This window comes from Rhipicephalus microplus, chromosome 10, assembly GCF_043290135.1.
Source record: "Rhipicephalus microplus isolate Deutch F79 chromosome 10, USDA_Rmic, whole genome shotgun sequence".
Taxonomy (NCBI): Eukaryota; Metazoa; Arthropoda; class Arachnida; order Ixodida; family Ixodidae; genus Rhipicephalus; species Rhipicephalus microplus.
In genome coordinates this window covers 9,003,170-9,021,599 of record NC_134709.1, presented here as the reverse complement: position 1 = coordinate 9,021,599, position 18,430 = coordinate 9,003,170, and the positions used below count along the sequence as shown (strand labels likewise).

At 44.9% G+C, this 18,430-nt stretch overlaps 2 protein-coding genes across 6 annotated transcripts in view; one reads left to right on the top strand and one right to left on the bottom strand.

Annotated features, from left to right (window-relative positions):
* Positions 1–18,430, bottom strand: part of rictor (rapamycin-insensitive companion of Tor) — a 114,355-nt gene that overhangs the window by 68,518 nt on the left and 27,407 nt on the right. The window contains exons 1-6 of one of the 4 annotated variants that reach the window (XR_012886444.1): positions 12,653–12,857; positions 12,522–12,569; positions 11,814–11,970; positions 6,678–7,000; positions 4,347–4,516; positions 2,631–2,698 (exon numbers count right to left, since the gene is read on the bottom strand). Coding sequence is in view for 2 of the 4 variants with exons in the window: in XM_037431659.2 (XP_037287556.2) it covers positions 2,631–2,698; positions 4,347–4,516; positions 6,678–7,000; positions 11,814–11,970; positions 12,522–12,569; positions 12,653–12,794 (908 nt within the window). In the remaining 2 variants the exon portion in view is untranslated. Of the gene's footprint in view, positions 1–2,630; positions 2,699–4,346; positions 4,517–6,677; positions 7,001–11,813; positions 11,971–12,521; positions 12,570–12,652; positions 12,858–18,430 lie in introns of those variants that run through there. The other 3 variants (XM_037431659.2, XM_075874996.1, XM_075874997.1) reach the window with 3 other exon arrangements.
* Hen1 (Hen1 methyltransferase) lies at positions 12,942–17,269 on the top strand. Of its 2 annotated transcripts, none has more exons than XM_075874998.1 (2): positions 12,942–13,318; positions 15,937–17,269. In XM_075874998.1, exon 2 carries the CDS (start codon positions 15,955–15,957, stop codon positions 16,750–16,752), a length of 798 nt encoding a protein of 265 aa, XP_075731113.1. In that variant the 5' UTR covers positions 12,942–13,318; positions 15,937–15,954; the 3' UTR covers positions 16,753–17,269. The 2 variants fall into 2 exon arrangements, with proteins under 2 accessions (XP_075731113.1, XP_037287558.1); XM_037431661.2 differs by having other exon boundaries at positions 12,943–13,318; positions 15,933–17,269.

Sequence of the window (18,430 nt, the reverse complement as noted above, 5' to 3'; positions counted from 1 at the left end):
AACCTTTTGCATCTGACATACGCGTACACTGTTTGGAAGCAGCATCTAAATTTGTTACACTCCCCTTATCATCAGTGGTTGATGGCGCTATCTCCTGCAAGCTGTCCCTGCACGGCCCGCACACTCCATAAAAATGTTTCCTGGCTTTCTTGTCCCACAATCATTTAACTGCAACAGTGGTATCAGCTGTGACCTCGAGGGGTGCCCAAAAGCGTGGGCTACGATGCACTTTGCCAACTCCACTGCAACCTTGCACGAAGACCGCAACGAGAGCGTCAGACGACATTACTGACCATCATTGCTGCAAGCTACCACCAAGCATCGAAACAAGCCGTTGATAAGGTCGATCACAAGATTAACAACAAAATATGGTTGTCGCCTCGCTCTCCACGAGACAATTCCGTAGAAAGGTACGAACGGTTAACAAGCATGAAGCGCCGATTGCAACCAAAGAGAGAATTAGGCATGCTACCATGTTGCAGAAATCGTCACGCTTTTTTCTGCATGACCAGCGACATGCCTGCAACGCGATGCAACGGATGGGCCTTCGCGACAGCCATGGCGATAGCAAATCCTGTCGTCGTCACTCAAAAATCGCATGCATGTTGTTGGGCCTTAAAGGGGTGGCGACACCAAACTTCGAGGCTATCCCAAGCCTGTTGTGGGTTTCCTCTGTGTGCAAGGACTCTCCACATGAAGAGTCGGCCACAACAAATGCGTAAAATATATTTTATTTCGCTTCTAAAAGGGTAGCTGAATGCTCACTCTCACGATCTAGGCAAATCGCTTGCGCAGCAACACTGACGTTTCAGAATAGGTGAAGCAACGACAGTTGTGATGACGTCACACCAAATTTGTAGTGACGTGAGTGACCTCCGCTATTTCTGAAACGCACTTTGTTAACAAGGAGAGAACTAGCATGCCTGCTGTTACGAGCATGCTGGCGTCCCTTGCAAAGACACTGTGTGCATCCGTCAAGGACTCTGAGTGCTTTTGAAAAGACACTCGACGCGTTGTTCAGAGACGCTGTGTGCGTCCAACAGTGGGGCTGTCTCATCCTCCATCAGCATCTCGGCGCCTATAAAAGGCCGACACATCGAGCGTCGGGCGGATTCCTCGTCCACGTTCTGTACATACGTTGTAAATATAAACGCTTTGTTTTCTTCTTGCTGCCTTTTGTCTTGCGACTGCCTCAATGCTACTGCAGCTGGCCATGGCGACTGTCAGCGCATTTGTTTCGCTGGCACTTGGTGTGGCACGTGTGAATGAGAGCAGACGAAACACAACACGATGTGTGTCACAGCCTTGTGTGCTCACGTGCCCAAGCCACCCATGCATCGACGTCACTGCCCAATTTGGCACCGCGAAACATAAACCGAAAATGGCTCACATAACTAGAACAATATTAAATTATTTAGCGAAAATACACGAATCTTGGTGTGTGATAACTAGAACAATATTAAATTATTTAGCGAGAATACACGAATCTTGGTGTGTGTGTCATGCTTCCTGTGCTGTAGAAAACGCTTACAGCAAAGAACACGCATATCACAAATTTGGTGGCACCACCACTATAAGGCGAAACCCCATAAGTGCGAAAATGCACGTGACAGCGACGAGTGACGCTATGAGCGATGAAACAGGTTGGTATGAGTAGATGGCCTCATGCCAGCAACAGCGGAGTTTGCTCGCTGAAGCAGTCGCATGAATGAGGTTTGCCTCTACAAGCGACTGTTCGCACGAAGGCGATCTACGTCGCATCGCTCATTGCTGCCGTGTACATTTTCCCGGTTATGGTGTTTCGCCTTAAAATTTCGTATTTGCAGGAAGTGACCGTTTGTTAATTGGCGCAGGCAGTTTCATGACCTTTGATCGCTGTGTGCTCGTATGCTGTGATGTCTACACTCGCATCGTTAGTGAATCACGGTGTGGCACATGGATAATTGAAAAAGCAGGAAACGTGCCGTGCAAATATCAAAGGAAAAACAAAACGGTATGCAGCAGCTGGCGAAGGGAGCGAGCCAAGGAGGGTGAGCATTAAAAAAAAACAGAAAAGGTCAAACGGGCAAGCAGGCACCATGTGTCGGTTTGCCAGGCTTTAGTTTGCGGGACTGCAGAGGATGAATGTAGGGGGTGGGTTTATCATGGGGGAGGAAAAAAATCTGACGACTGAAGTTGGGGTTTTTTATTATGCAAGTGCAATCATTACACAAGTAAATACGTTATCTGTCTGTTGGTTTCATTAGTTATGTCTAAAAAAAGATGAACCCCTTAGACAATTCCCCTTTATTTTTGTATCTGCTGGCAATGAAATACAAGGCAAAAAAAGCATTGAATTTCAATGATTGACCACACCAAGGACATGTAAGTAGTGATGCGCGATGGCAGTAACCGTGGCTACCCTCTTGTTTGAAAGTGTACACCAGTTGGCCAACTAAGCAATTTATAGAGCAATTATGCACCATTTTACAAATAAGGACAGAAAATTCAAAGCAATAATCATTTCATGCTGTCATTCCTATCTAATCATCAACAATGCAGAGAAGGTTATTAATCATGCATGACTTATGCTGACTTAGAATGGTCAACAGAGTACAAGGTTTCGGAATAGCCAACAGAAAAGAACTCACCCCAAGTTGTTTTCTGGAGTGTCTGGTGCATACTTGAAGTGGCTGTCCGTGAATGGGGCCACCAAGTACTGCAATCACAGAAAAAAAAAGGAACAATGGGAAAAATAGTTTACAAGTGAACTGCACACATTCCGATTTTTGTTGGTTTCTGACCTCTGTCAACCTGCAGACAGCAGCTTTTAGCCCTGAAATCCATTTCGAATGTATTTGGTAAAATAAAGAATTTGAACTCCACACACTCGCTGAGCACATGAAAATGGTACGTCAGAGTGCAAACACCATACAGCTGCAGCTTAACGGGATATGCTATGGGCATTGCTGGATATTATGGTTCAGTGAAAGTTGCAAAAGCATTCTACCATGAGACCTGGTAAGAATGATTTTTTTTTAAGAAGAGATAAAAGAGAAACCCAATCCATAACAAAGTGTCATCCTGCACTGTGATCTAAAAATGTTTGAATAGCTTTAGCCAAAGCTATTGTGCGTCACAAATTGGCAGTGTAGGTGTGACCGCAAAAAGAAACATGGCGTCGAGTGCACAGTACAGATACTATGAGGCTATACACAATCAGAGTCCTTGAAAGTGTGCCGCTCAAACGCGTATTTCTATGAGCCATTTTCCAAAAAATGATGCTCTCTTGATCTTGGGCTTTTTGGTGATCAGTTGTTTATGATAAGGCAATGTGATCTTTTATCGTGGTTTTATCAAAATAACTTCGCTTTTCGTAACGTCATATTTCTTTTTTGTTTGCATACGAACACATGATCGTTCTTGCTACAAGCAGCAAGTCAAGTGTCGTGCTGCCAAACACATACCATATTTATTCGTGTAGTCTTCACACTCGCATAATTATCGCACCTCGCACATCACCCAACAAAAAGAAGATTTTTTTTTCCTCCAGTAATTATTGCAACACCAAAAACGGCTGCAATAATGTCGCCTGCTCGTTCCCGCCACTGATGATAGCGCGCGCCATCTCTTAAGCATTAAGCATACTATTATTGCATGGAGATTAGATTCAATTCAAGCCAAGCCAAGCCAAAGTCGCAAGTGTGCATTGCAGCATGTTTTGTATGTTGTGCCGGTAATCTTGTCACCTTATGGGGCGATACTGAAGCTACACCGCTGCTTTCAAGTTGAGAGTGATTGATTATGCACTAAACAACGGCAACATGGCTGCCAGTAGGCCCTTCGGAATCGACAAGTTTTGTGTTCGCTATTGGTGATGGCAGGTGAAAGCCACCAAGACGCGTTGGGCCTGCCATGTGCCTAAAACTTGGATTGATGGTAAACTTTATTTCTTCAGAAGGAAATTGCAGACGATTCTGTTTAGCCATCAGCCCAATACTGACGTCCTATGCCTACCTTTTGAGGGCTCCTATTGAGCGACAAACGCTACCGCTAGGCCCGCAAAGCCCATAAGCTTTGCGTATGGTAATTCCATTCTCGACTATTTGCTTGCACTTTTTGTGTCTCAAATAAATGTTGCCTTGTGTTGAACCTGTGCTTTTATTGTAAGTTTTAATTGGTACTTCTTAAAGCTTGCTGTTAGTTGCTAGTGTAAGAATCCCGATTTGCGGCCACTTCGTTTTCTTAACACCCCCCCATGCCCATGCATAAAAAAAAAAACTCTAAATTGGCTGCCAATGTCAATTACAGGGACAAGTAATCAGAAAATGTTAAATAAAAACACATGCGACCGCTGCCAAACTCACTTCAAGGTCGATGTCTCGACTGAGCAGTTCACGCGTGGCTGGGTCGTTGATTGAGTGGAAAATGATGCCCAGCATCGCCTCTGCCAGAGGTGGGTGATGACAGTCGAGCACACTTTGAAGCAGCGTGCGAAAGCCCCCAGTGTCCACGCATAGCTTAGGGTTCAGCAACGCTGTGCAGAAAGCAGAATGTTCACCACTCCAAAGCAGCAATAGTGGCAAACCGCTAATCAGAACTAGAGAGATTTTACTGCTTTCAGATGCCAAAAGCAAAACTTTTACAGTCAGCAGAGCTACGATACAGAACCTGCAGTAAAGGCTGCATCAGTGCAGTTTGAGTGAAGACTGCAAGGACAAAGCAGCAGCACTTGCTAATCACTTGCCATGTTAGTCACATGTAGACTCACTGTACGTTGGTCTTAAACAGCTTCATTTAATACTCATAGCAACAACTCTTCTGAACTTTAATGAGGTAATGAGCCATCCCGGAGGCTTGGTGAGAAAATGCACCCTGCAGACAAAGACCCTGCTCTAAGCCCTTCAGCCAAATCTTGCAATTGTTTGTGGCAAAGAGAGTTTAGAAATGGAGCACTAAGTTGCCTTTTTTTCAGACACTTTCTTTTTATACAGAGGCTGGTGCTCGCTTGGAGCTTTCGGCACCTGCTATTTGACATCAACACCACAGATAACATGCAACTGGGCTAAGACCATTATAAACCAAGAGCGGCATTTGGATCAGATGCCCGAACCTCGCTTTATGGTCTGTTATTCAAACCCCATTTTTTACTCGCAGGTTACATAGAATGAAGTAAAAACAGATGAATGCAGCAAGAACGGCAGCGATAACAGCCCGCAGTCCAAGTTATTCGATTTATAAACTCCAAAATGCAAGAAAAAAACCTACCCCCAACTTGATTTTCACGGGGTCACATGATCTGACTCACCCTGACTAGCCCTGTGACATAGGAAAGCTCACCCAATGAAATGAGCTGGAAACTCCTAGGCAGGGGAAGCTTGCACGCCATTGTTGCTTGTCCTTGCAATAAACTTTGCAACTGAGGTCACTGAATGATTATTTAAAAAAACGGTTCCCAACCCCTTTGAGTACAACACGCAGGCTCAGGCTAATGTGCTACATCACCACAGATCTCACCGCTAAAGGCAATTTTGGCTGTGGTGTACCATAAAAAGTCATACATAGTCTAAGGTTTCTTTCTAGATTTGATGATGCAAAAGTTCTGCCCCATACTACATGCCAATCTTAAGACACTTTACCTAATATGCACAGCTACGGTTTCACCATTATGCAGTGCTTTCACCATCACCAGGCTTCCTTGTTAGGTAGAGTCTCTACATGCAACCACTTGGCTCACATCACGACAGCTACAACTTTACGCTATGTGAGGACAATGTAAGCAGTACTAACCCTGCTTTAAAAGAAAGGTGATCTCAGCAGCTGAAACTATCGGCAATTGTTTTATAATGTGGTAGTTTGACGTAAACGAGCTAAGTGTTTGCAGTTGGGGAAAACTGAAGGAAGCTTTTGGTGTACTGCGGCCTGAGAATTTTCCAGGGGCCGAAAAATGGAGCACTTCCTGATGTTGAACGGGAGTTGATAAACTTCGTTCGAGGAGGGGGGGTAAGGGAGGAGTAATGGAGCATTTCTAGGGCTTCCGTCGATACTCATGCTCAACACATTTGGGTCGGTCTCACCTCCGTGAAAAGACCACAGCGAGACTTCAGCGCAAAGCTCGTCACCATCCCTTCTGTATCCCAGCTGCAGTTGCTTAATGTGCACCCAAATAAACCTTTTAAGGCTGAAAGTGACCCCTGTCAGACTGAAACGGGGCTCGCCTACTATGCTGTGCACACGAATTACTGAAACATGGGCCTGCATTCCCAAGCGCCTTCGTCGTGCCTTCAAGAAGTGCTCAATTTCAGACCCCCCTTGATGCCACTGCAGGTGAAGTGCTGCAGGAGAAGATCGCTGGTGAGGGAGTTTCAAAGGAAAGTGTGTGAGACTATGAGAAACAGGTGTATAAATACAGCGTACTTAGCGTCTGCTTTCCTAGGGCTGTATTAAGGCGAAAATTTTTCTCACATTTGCTATCTCTGAAATACACTACGGACTGCATCAAGTCTGTGCTACACACAGGTTTTGATGGTAAGTGTATGAGCCAGTATTACACTGATATAAAACTAGCTATGTGTGTTGGAAACAGAAGTGCTTCCATTATTAATGCCAAGTTTTGGCATTCCATTCTATGAACATCAGTTACGTGTGAAGTCATGCTCAACATAAGTAAAACCACTGCAGCAACAATGATGGCGTACCTAGCTCACAAATGGTAGCCAGACAGGCCCGAACAAGGTCGTCAGTCTCCTTGGCGCCATCTGCTGCAACAGCAACAAGGCTGCGAGCAAGCTGAGCTGGCAGCTCAAAAGGCGCCACAGCTACTAGACGTCGCACCAGCCTCAAGGCCTGAAGCCGCTCCGTGCGGCTCTCCAGGGCTGCATCCAGGGCACGTGCCACAAGTCGTGGAATGTGCGATGCCACAAGTGCCCGAGCAGCATCGATGTCTCTGACGAGATGGCGCAGGGCACGAAGACATCCTGCTCTCACTTCACTCGCTTCATGCACAAGCAGCACCCGCAGACTGCAGAAACAAGACTTTGATTGACTAAAGGTGTCCCGACAGCCCAAAACAAAACAATAACTACAGGATGCAGCACAAAAGAACATGTCTTGAAGTAAGTCAAATATCATCTTTAAATGAAACAGTTTGAATATAGTATGCTTGCTTTATTTACACCTGTGTCAACTTGAATATGCATGAAGATGTGCAGTGGTGCTCAATATGAAGCAAGGTGTTGGCGCAGGCTAGCTGGTATTCCACAATGTTAAAGCTTCAGCCCAAAAAGGTTTACAGCAAAGAAATGATAATGACAAGCAATAACTTCCAACTACACTTGTAGCTGGAAGTTGTAGTTGGAAGGAACACACAAATTTGAGTAGCAACAAGGTGACCATGTTGAAGGAGCCCCAAGCCTACACTGCAACACCAGCACTCGTGAAATTGGTTTTTCAAAAAGCCAGCAGTCAAAACAATGTTTATTTCACTGAATTTTCAAGTCGGCAGTACCGTGCTGTGTTGGTGCAGCTTTGACCATGGGCAGCATATTGCTATTAATATTGGGCACGACTGTACCTCCTTGTGCATACAACTAAAAATAAATTTTCGTAATTCAGAGGTGGAAGTGGACTTCAGTGTTTTGGAGCAGCTCAGGGAGCAGTAATAATGATGTTTTGAAGCAGGTTCGGAGCACCAAAAGGTGCGTTTTGAAGCAACAAGAGTTAGTTTTGGAGCAGCTTTTTAGGATCAAACTTCATTGTGAGTCAAAATTATTTCTTGTAAAAAAAAATTCCAAAGGCTTTCAAAAACTAAACATTACAATGCCAATGAGCTTAGCATACCTACCACCTGCGTGTGTGTGCTTGACACAAAACATGGTCATTTAATACTCAGCCTGAAATGAAAAGAAAAATATATTCTGGGTGGTAAAAACATGAAACTACCTTTTCAAGCAAACTCATTACTACAAAGAGTATCATTAGCCTCTGCAGCTTTGCACCTGATGTGTGAAACGAAGGTGCACATGGTTGCGGCGCACTTCGATTTTCATAAGTTTGTTGTCACGATGCTAATTAAACACACTACTCTGCTCATCTGTACTTGGTATGGAGTGAAGTAGGGACAAGCAATTCACACAGCAAGTCAGCTCCCTCGGTACGGTGAGCCACCAGCAGGAATGGCATGGCCAGCATGGGTGTCGCGCTGCATGCAGCTAACCAGGAGATGATCAGAATCCTTGCGGCCAGTTTGTGTTTCAATGAAACTGTCCGTTGTCGCTTAGCATCAGATGGTGGTAGAAAAGCACACATATATATAGATGTCAGACCCTGGAGCTGTGCAGACACGTAGCGCTACCTATCGATGCAGTTTTGAGTAGTGCAAAGCCCGATTCCCTTGCACGGTGACTATGCAACAAGGTGCAACTAGCAAGTGCGAAACAACGATTGAGCTAAATATTAGATGTATTTGCCCTTTGAAAACTCATAAAAAAAGCTACGAATTTCTCTTCGCTAGTTGGATGCGAAGCCGAACCGCCATAAGTGCTGGCTGGTTTACTCACCAGGACGACGGCGAAAGTAAGAGCAGACGCAACATCTCCACTGTCTATGAAGAAAGACTGCAGTCGACGCCACTGTTGCGTTCTGAATTGCCACTTACATAAAGGACTTCGGTTTTACCGATTTATGTAGCTGTCACAAAGCAGAACGGCAGGAGCGCTGGATACCGGCTTTTGCGAACAAGTTGGGTAAGCGAATCACTTGCGTTCTCCACAGCCAATCACATTAGAGAGTGTGATAATGTAGGTCTCCTGTTATTGTTTTAAGTAGCCTTGACGGAGAACCATAGTAACCTTAATTATGAAGCTAAACAGAGCCTCTGACCGCAATGCACGCTGCATCAAGTGCAGACTGGCGACGCCCGCGATAAACATCGCACACGCCACGACCACCAATAATTTAAAGTGGTCATCAACACACAGCTTCGCACACGCAGGCTTTAAAAGCCCCGAGTTCCAGCTTTAACTGGCAAATTGTAGCATGTATACATTATGCACGTAAAAGGCAAAATGTTGGTCGTGACCACAATCAGGTTTTTCTTGCCGTTGATCTTTGAGATTGTGGGAGCTATCTCAGAGGCCTCGGTTTTGCCTGTCGTTGTACACGGATAAAAAGCAGATGCATGTATACTAATTTGCAGATATACAAAATACGGCAGTCAACAGAACAATGTACGATGCTTAATAAAACAGTTCTATGCACAGGAAGCGAGAGAAGGATTGAGAATACAACTGCAAAGGTGGAAATCGCCAGGGCCATTCGTGCCTTATAAAGCAAGCTTTGTACCACTGATCGCAAGATATATTGCTTGCGCATGCAATTCAAAACTTTTTTGCCATCATGTGCAAACCTAAATTTAATGCATTTAAACTATACAGAACACACGTCAGGGCTCTTGCCTCGAACTCGATGTCATGCGATGCTGGCTTGCTCTTAAATAGCGAGTTGCCCACCGAGATAACTAGAACATTTTTTGCATTGTACTCGATGTTTGCTCTGATTAGCTTCCTACTTTTCTGAAGTGAGGTTGGATTGACGGAAGAAGCTTGCAAGGAAACATTTTCAGGAAACAGTGCCTCAACATTAACGAAAGAGTAGGGCCTATGCACGTTCACTAGCAAACGGCTCTCTTTGCACTACACAGTTATAGCCAGCACGGCGATGAGCGCGCTGGTAGCGGCCTTTTTCACAGCGTCACCTGAACGAAGTCTGACATCCATTGCGGAAAGGCGATAGTGTCTGTTCTGTCACTATTTCAGTCGCTGCGTATCCCAGACCTTATGAGCGTTTACAAGTGCTACATGACGTCGTCACTGCACCCTATGAAGCGATCATACGAGAGTGCCAGCCTAGTAACTTTTCCGCACTCTGGCAAAGAGGAAGAAAATCATTTCTGGTGGGTACTTTAAGCAACATCAGCTATGGTCCTGTATTTATTTATTGGGGGCGATGGCACAAGTCGGCAGATGCACATTGGTACTTGTAAATGCGCACTGCCATTTAGTGCATGATCATGCCGCGTTCCCAGTTGGTACAAATTATTGAGGTTACTAAATGCAGTTACAGTACACTTTCACTAAACAGAACCTGAATAGTGTTCCATATAACAGAAGCTCCGTTTACCGAGAGGTGAACAATAGTGCAGAATACAAGCCAGAAACTGAGCATTGCAGAGGCTATAGTTCCATTTAAGCAGTAGTTCCATTTATCAAGTTTCTGTTTACTGAGAGTCTCCAGTACTTATGTTTGTGTAACCACTTTTGTGGGGAAATCATGGCATTAACATTGATTAGACAAGCACTAGCAAACCTTATGAATGAATCGAACTACACTCTATATGAATGCGGTTGCATCTTTTGTGTAGCCAAAGCTTAGTGTTGCTTAATATTAATCGATTTGGCAGTTCACACTAACAATCAACAATGATCATGGATACTGTCGTTTAGGCTCAGCCTGGCGCAGCAGGTTGAATTTTGTGGGTTAGGAAGGAGGCAGTGTTTGACCTTCCCCTAATGAGGGCAGAGGTGAAAACGGAATTTTCATTGGACTGCCCTGGCCTACATTGTTTTTCCCTGCAGAGAATCCTGGGAAGACCAGGGCATACAATGCAAGCGTCGAGACGCTCCAGACAAGCTCCCAGAAGCTCCCATCGAGAGCTTCCGTAATGCTACCCCTATCATGTGTCAACAAGCTACCTGTAATTAATGAAAATAGAAGCTACTGTTAACAGCCCTGGCCTCCTCTTCTCGACCTCTCCTCAAGACACTGGCTGGCTTTGGTCCTATGGGCAAACACCCGACATGAACTGGTGGCAGTGGTGGGATGCCATCGAACACCAGTTACATCACAACAACAAGTAAATCAATGCCCTAACTGTAATGTAGAATCATTTCCCATTAACCCGATTGTGGCACAGATGTTTATTCATAAATGGCATACAAATGCACACACAAGCACTGGCTTGAAACAATGCGTTTGCTACGGCACCAAATTGCTGACATAATGAAGTAACGATAAGCAATCTCAATAAAGCCATTTGCACTGTTGCACAAAAAGTAATGAAGCAATGTGTTAACACAGATAGCATGTCAGAGATAACGAGCACCGGTACAATGGGTCTTATCCAAGGAACAGCGGCGTATCAAGAGTGCAGCCTTCACTTGCGAAATCTAAAGCAGATCACTAACTTGTTGCTAATGTTGGACATCATCTGGGATCACTTGCATATCCGGAGAGTAGGAAGGGGCTGGAGGGTCAACCCCTTTTCCCCAGAAAAATCTTCAATTTTACATTTGTATGTATACACATACACATAAAATACACATTCTAATGTATATTATGGTTAACTGCATTCCTTCACTCCACCACCTCCCTAAACTCCTTAAAATGTGGCTATGCCACTGCCTTGGATGTTTACAGTTTCGTCAAAAATCGGAATGTTACACAAGTCGTAAGTGAAGAGAAAAAATACAAAAGATGGCTCGTGGCTTTAAAAGTGATCATCCACATGCCACAACCCCTTCGGTTCACTAAGATTCGCAGGATTGATATATCATTTCTGTTTTTACAGACATTCATGTGCAACTTTAACGTTACTTAACGCAACACATTGATCATGTCACGGTGGAAAATTCTTTCTGTCGGTTTGAAATGATTTCGTTCTTACAGTCATTGCACAGCCCTCACCCCCACCCCGCCCCCTCCATGCCCAACTGTTAGATGTCAACTCATTCGCGTGATAGCGAAACTAGATATGATGCGACTTGATGTAAACTCACCAACAGAATATATCCTCAAGGGTCAACCCGAGTTCCGTTTCGGGGGTGATCTTGGGACTCAGCTTCACGAGGCAGTTAAGGTAGGCTAGTTTCCTCTGCTTGCTGCCGTCTTGGCGCACCAAATAGATCAGGATCTCCCTCAGGTTGTCCGCCACGCCTGTGGAATTTGCGCGATATCAAGAACAGAAAGAAATCGGATAATGATGACTACATGTGAACACCGTGGTAAGTGTTGCGAAGATAACTTGCGACTGATGAGAGACTTTGAATTCACTCCTAGCGCCACAAGTTTTTGCCAACACCGAGTTTCGAAACGAGAGAACTTCCGCGAGCACAGAGACGAGGAATCGTTTGTTGCTAAACCGAAATCAATGGCGTCGTACTGCTGGAATTCGCAATGACACGCCAGTTTTCTCAGTAATCTAATTAGAGCAAGCGCTAACAAGTGACAGAATGCCTAGATAACGCAGGATCAACTCGGAGTGACATCACGGTACTGCGAGACGCTCGAAGATAAACAAACGCTTGAAGCGCAACAAGTTTCGTTTACAGTTCGCAGACGGTTGACCCACTGCTGCGGGTCAGTTGTGAAGTCGTAAAACGCTGCTGCCCGAGCAATCGTCGGGCAAACACGCCAAGCTCGGCGCGAAGAAAAACAAAATCATAAAATGTTTTGCACAACTTATTTCATAAACTGATAAGCCTAACCTTTAGTTAAATCAAGGTGAACCGTCTCTTCTTCGCTGTCATGGCGTCCTGAAATTGAAATATGGACATGTTATCCTTCGTGAAAGGTTGTAGACGGAAAAGAGCATCAAGGAAAACTCCTACAAGCTTACTTCTTAGAGAACGGCCACCTCTAGAGCTTCGCTGGCGGAACATGACATGCGCCATGTTCTTAGGGAGGCGTTCCGGTTCGTCACCGGCGACGCCAAATGCGGCAAGCCAGGTAACTTGTAGATAAGAGAAATTATTCTCCATAAACTCGTGAGCGAAAAAATTCGCCTGTCCCCTGCGTAATTAGCGCCTTAAATTTGAGTCGAATACCGGCAGGAGACAACGTTCACCGCTGCGCTTTCTTGGTGTCTTGTAATGTGCATACTTTTTTGTTTTGTTTTTACATAATCATCATCGGCGCTACAGCGCGCGCACGTGCGGGCCATTCGCTTCGTCCTTTCACTTCATTGTCGGGCACCGTGACAGAACGGCGTGTTGCTTCCGTATACTTTGTGTTAACGCGACTACCAGCACATAACTCGAGTAAAAGAAGGTAGTTTTTCTTCGTAAGTTTTCACTGCTGACGTCTGCCGTCATGAGTGGAACTGATGAATCGTGCAACGCTTCGCAACTTCCATCAGACGTTTTGATGTTTTAGATTCCGCACATCGCACGTCAACGCGATCACTTCAAACGAGGCGACAGCGTAGGGAACTTTGGACAGAACGCGGCTGCTTCGGCCAAGACCACCGCTGCTCGGAACAAGGCCTCTTCGGACAGGCAGCTGCGTGAGTGTTTTTCTAAGCTAGGCGTAATCTTTTTTTTTTTCACGTTTTAGGGACCAGCATCTAGGCCTCTTTTGTCTGGGCCAAGCAAACACCTTTCTTCATTCCCTGTCTGAGGTTCGCGCAGATAACAAAAAAACATGAAACTACAACTACAACATGAAATTGTAACAACTATAGAACGCCGCACATGTGAGCGAGACGCAATTCAATCAACTAGCGTCCCGCGCGCTTTTGAGCTACTGGGTGCTCGTACGCGTTTGGATACCTAGACTGTGGCCACCTGAGTGCGTAAATGTTTGATTATGCGAGCCGTTCACCCATACGGATAGTCGCACTATTTATGAGTAATGAAGTCAATGTCATTGCCCAGGCTAAGTGACAAGCTCGGCAACTTTTCATTCTTTAGGAAAGCGTCAAACGGTAAAGTTGCAGGGTGCGTCGGGATGCGCCTACTCGGCACTTCGACTCAAAGCCTTTACGCTCAAAAAACATTTCTCTGCGTGGTAAAAACAAAAAAAAAAGCCCGCGAAGCATGAACAAAAGCGCGCACCACCTGACTGATCGCTAGCGCAGGGTGATTGTAGTCATCACGAGTAGTGACGTAAATCTGGGGAGAGAAGGGGAACGAAAGGAACAGAGAAGTCCGGACCCCCCCCCCCCCTTGTGGTCGGCCGAGGGGGGGGGGGCACACATTCTAATTGCCTCCCTGGAGGTTTAGCGTTTGAAGATCATATTTTAATGGCTTGACAGTTACGTATTATGCACCCGCCGGAAAACCTGCACGAGAATATGAAGCCTTTACAAAGAGCAGGAAGGTAGTTTGAGCAAGAGCTTTCTGAAATGCTGTGGGTTACTTCTCACATGCTGCAAATGTTCATTATACTGTGCCTTAAGATGCAATGTAAATAAAGAATGCCATTCACCTACTGTTATTCAGGTCGATGATTTGTTCGAAGCCGTTGACAATGAAATATGAATCCGGTGGCTCTACCATTATTGTGTTATTTACAAAACAATCATCGCCAAATATAAATATTCTTTTCACAAAAAATTCGAGAGGTAAAATGTGGGAACCGGGAAGTTATGTCAAATAGGTATACAGGATGAAGACTGAGCTGAAGTTAAAGCTGTGTCTCAAATGGCATATTAGCTATGAGTATGTTATAAATTGGCTGCCCAATGCTGTTATGTTTTCGTGCCTGACACAGGCACATACTGGTTCGCTTTTTTATTTGAGAGAAATTTTTACATGAAATGCAAAACCTATATTTACAAAGATTCAAATAGCCGCCATTGCAGTATGTGCCCCCGCCCCCCTTGTTGCTCTTCTGGACTTGCACTGCGAGCATTGGCTGAACAGTGTGTATAGGATTTCTATTACATCTGTTGTATGGATTACTTACACTACACAAATTCACACACGTAGAGTGATGCAGAACAGTCTCGAAATTGAATCTCGCTCTCAACGTGCTGTGAGCGCCTATCGGCACAAGTCGGTGACAGGGAATGAGTACCTACCAACTATTAGTAGTTTGAGTACACACTCAAAACTTAGTAGTTTTGAGTGTGTACTTTATCTTATGAAAAGCTGTCTCTAGAGAAGTTCACAAGCTAAAAGCTGCCATGACCTAGTTGAGGATCTCTGTAAAGGACTGGTAAAAAACTGTCACGAAAATGGAATAATAATGTACGTGTTATATAAAAAATAAATTACAAATGTTAAGTGATGTCACGTATCTTCATGCTGCAGTAGGAATTCTAGCAACAGTAAAGATCTGTTTAATTTATATGCACAATCCTGAACCACTTTATAGTGGGGCACGAGTAGTTCAGAATTCATGCAGCTTGAGTTCAGTGATGCTCGCAGAACACAACTGTAGAAACTGATTCCATGGTGTTTACAGGGTATTTTGTGCTGGCCGCCTAATATGCACCAAGAGCCTGCGAAATTGGAGGTTTGTGTGAGCATTAAACACGTCCCACTATCGGCCAATAACATAAACAGGCGGCACCTCCTGCTTACCAATTTCTCATCGCAATCTTACATCTTCCCCTTCCTGCTTTTATTTTTGATGTTGGTAGATACGACAGACACATTAAGTGGGGTTTCAGTGGCAGTTACATTTTTCTGCTGCATCATCTGCACCACAACAGCTTGTTGCCACCCTAAGCTGGCAAAGTATGGGAAATTGTGGAGTGGCCCTGCAACTTTTAAAATGGTGTGTCACTGAATCACTGCTGCTGCACTGAAACAAATAGCTGCACTGTCAGGTGCAAGCGAATCCAGAGGCATCTGATATGGGAAGAAAAGGGGGATGGTGTCTAAATAACCATATAGCTACAATCAGTGCCTGTGTTTTGTACTAGGCACGTAATATAATTTTGGTCGGAACATTCCTGAAATGAACTTTTGATCTCAACAGTTTAACAGGTATTTTGTGTGCCTCAATTTCATTGCATAGTTAGTCTGGCTTGACTTTCCCACTCGTCCTTCTATATATATTAAAAAGTTTTATTACAGCCACATCTTGAGGTAAATATAATAAATGAGCTTGCTGCCATGTTCTGACAGAATTGTGGGAAACAAAATCAATCTACCTTTATTTTTTTTCAGGCAGTAGCAAGCTGGCAGCAAGATGAATCCAGATGTCGAAGAACGGAATGTCATCAAATTCGACCCACCCGTTTCGGTTCAGCGATACATGGAGGTTTGCAGGATCCTATCGCAGGATACCACAGTCGAAAAGGTTGTTGATTTTGGCTGTTCAACGGGCCAGTTCTTCAGGCATCTCAAGGAGATCAAGCATGTTAGGAAATTTGCTGGCGTGGACATCAGCTACGGCGTCTTGGAGGACGCTTACCGGATAGCACGACCTCTAGCCTGGGAATGCTTATACAAGCGCCCACACACTCTGGATGTGCAGTTGTTTAAGGGAAACATCTCGATCAAGGACTCGCGACTGTGTGGTTTCGATGGTGTCACGTGCATCGAGCTTATAGAGCACTTGCATGAGAGCGATTTGGAGGGAATGCCTGAAACCATATTTGGTTTCATTCAGCCAAAGGTAGTTGTGATCACCACACCAAACAGAGACTTCAATGTGGTCTTTCCTGATTTGCAAGGAATGAGGCACTGGGATCACAAGTTTGAATGGAGCAGAGCCGAATTTGAAGAGTGGTGCTCGCAAGTATTGAAACGCTATCCTGGCTATGCGGTTCAATACAGTGGTGTTGGAAATGCGCCGTCTGCAAAGTATCAAGGTGTTGGCCATTGCTCCCAGATTGCAACGTTCAAGAGATTGTGCCAAGCCACTTACAGACCTGAAGACAACAGGCAGTCTTTGCTGCCCTATGAACTTGTGTTTGAGACAAGTCACCCTGGCAAAGATGAAGTGCCCTCTGTGAACAATTCTGAAGCATCTTCCAGCACTTAAGGGTCTTTGCATATGAGGCGTGAGAGGACAGTGTGTGACCGCATAATTTTATTGATAAGCTGTGGCATTTGTGACTTCATACAACAGAGTGACAGCTTCACGCTATTCATCGGTGCAATATGTGACACTTCTCTTTGTGTGGCTTATTGCTTTGCAGTGACGCGAGTGCAATGTAAGTGTCGGTCACAGAGATTTATGAGGAGCTTCAGAGACTCGGGCCTCGTCTTGTTGGTACTTTCAAATGTTTTGTGGGAAAGGACTGTTCTTGCTGAGCTTCTATGTTTTCCAGAGTGGTTCCTGCTTGAAAGTTTGCCGGGCTTCATGCCTTAGCTGTTAATTGCTATTATTAGTTTTCCATACATGCTACCAAAGTGACAATTCATGTCAGGCGTGGGTTCTTTGTTTTTAGCCATTCCACACTTCAAGGACAGCCACAGCTATTACCTTGGATTTATTTAAAATTGAAAACACTTCATTTTTTGTTTCTAAAAAATAAATGCTCTTGGCAGCACCATTATTTCTACTTATTTTGGGTCAATTAAATGTTTGTGTAGTTAATGTATTTTATTCTGCAGGGTTCTTCCTTCTTTTTTTTTTTCAGTGGCTGTTGAAGTAGCCGAGCATGCTAATCGCATTCTTGGCTACTTACGACCTAACTTTTCTAAAGCACCCTCTTCCTTAAAACTAATACTATCTAATTCTCTTATATGCTCTAAACTTGAGAATGAAGTAACCATGAGAGTGAAGTAACTAGAATAACTAGGATGGGGTGGATCACATATTCGGCAAGCATTCTCAAATTATGAATGGTAATCTACCACTAGCCTTCAAGAGGAAGGTATAAAACAGCTGCATCTTACTGGCACTAACCTACGGTGCAGAAACCTAGAGGCTTACAAAAAGGCTTCAGCTTACATTGGGGACGATGCAGCGAGCGATAGAAAGGAAAATAATAGGTCTAACCTTAAGAGACAAGAAGAGAGCACAGTGGGCCAGGGATGAAACCGGGGTTAAGGACAGCATAGTTGAAATCAAGAAGTAGAAATGGGCATAAACTGGGCACCTGGCGCGTATGCAAGGTAACCGCTGGTCATTAAAGGTAACTGAAAATTCCCAGAAAAGGCCAACGCGCGAGGGGGAGGCAGAAAGTCGGGTGGGCCGATGAGATTAAAATGTTTGCATAGCTTGAAGCGGGAAGCAGAAGACCAGGTTGATTGGCGGATCATGGGAGAGGCCTTTGGCTTGCAGTGGGTGCAGTCGGGCTGATGATAGTGCAGGACTGGAGCTTCACCCTGGAAAAGTGGGAGATGATTCTAGCAGTCCCGCTCTCACTGATCAGCTCACGGCGGGCCCGCGAGGTTGCCGGCAAGCTCGACTTGCCGGTCCCTACATGGGAGTGAGCCGGGTGCAAGACCCAGTCGCGTTCCGCAGGACCAAGTAAAGTTATTTTCCTTCCTTTCTCCTTCCGGGCGTTGTAGGGGACCAAATAAGGGACCTTGTGGGTTTCGCGAAAGTGATCTCATGGAGACTCCAGGCGCATTTTTGCCGTCGCCGTGTGGTTCCGCATAAAAAAAGGGGGGGGGGGGGGGTGATAACATCAGGTGACTCGGGACGATTTGCAATTCATGATACGAAAGTAATGGACAACAACCCTCGGAAGAGAACAGCGCTTCGAGCA

Bases quoted from the DNA above. Each gene is read 5' to 3' on its own strand.
- Hen1 (XM_075874998.1), top strand. From the start codon at position 15,955: ATGAATCCAGATGTCGAAGAACGGAATGTCATCAAATTCGACCCACCC.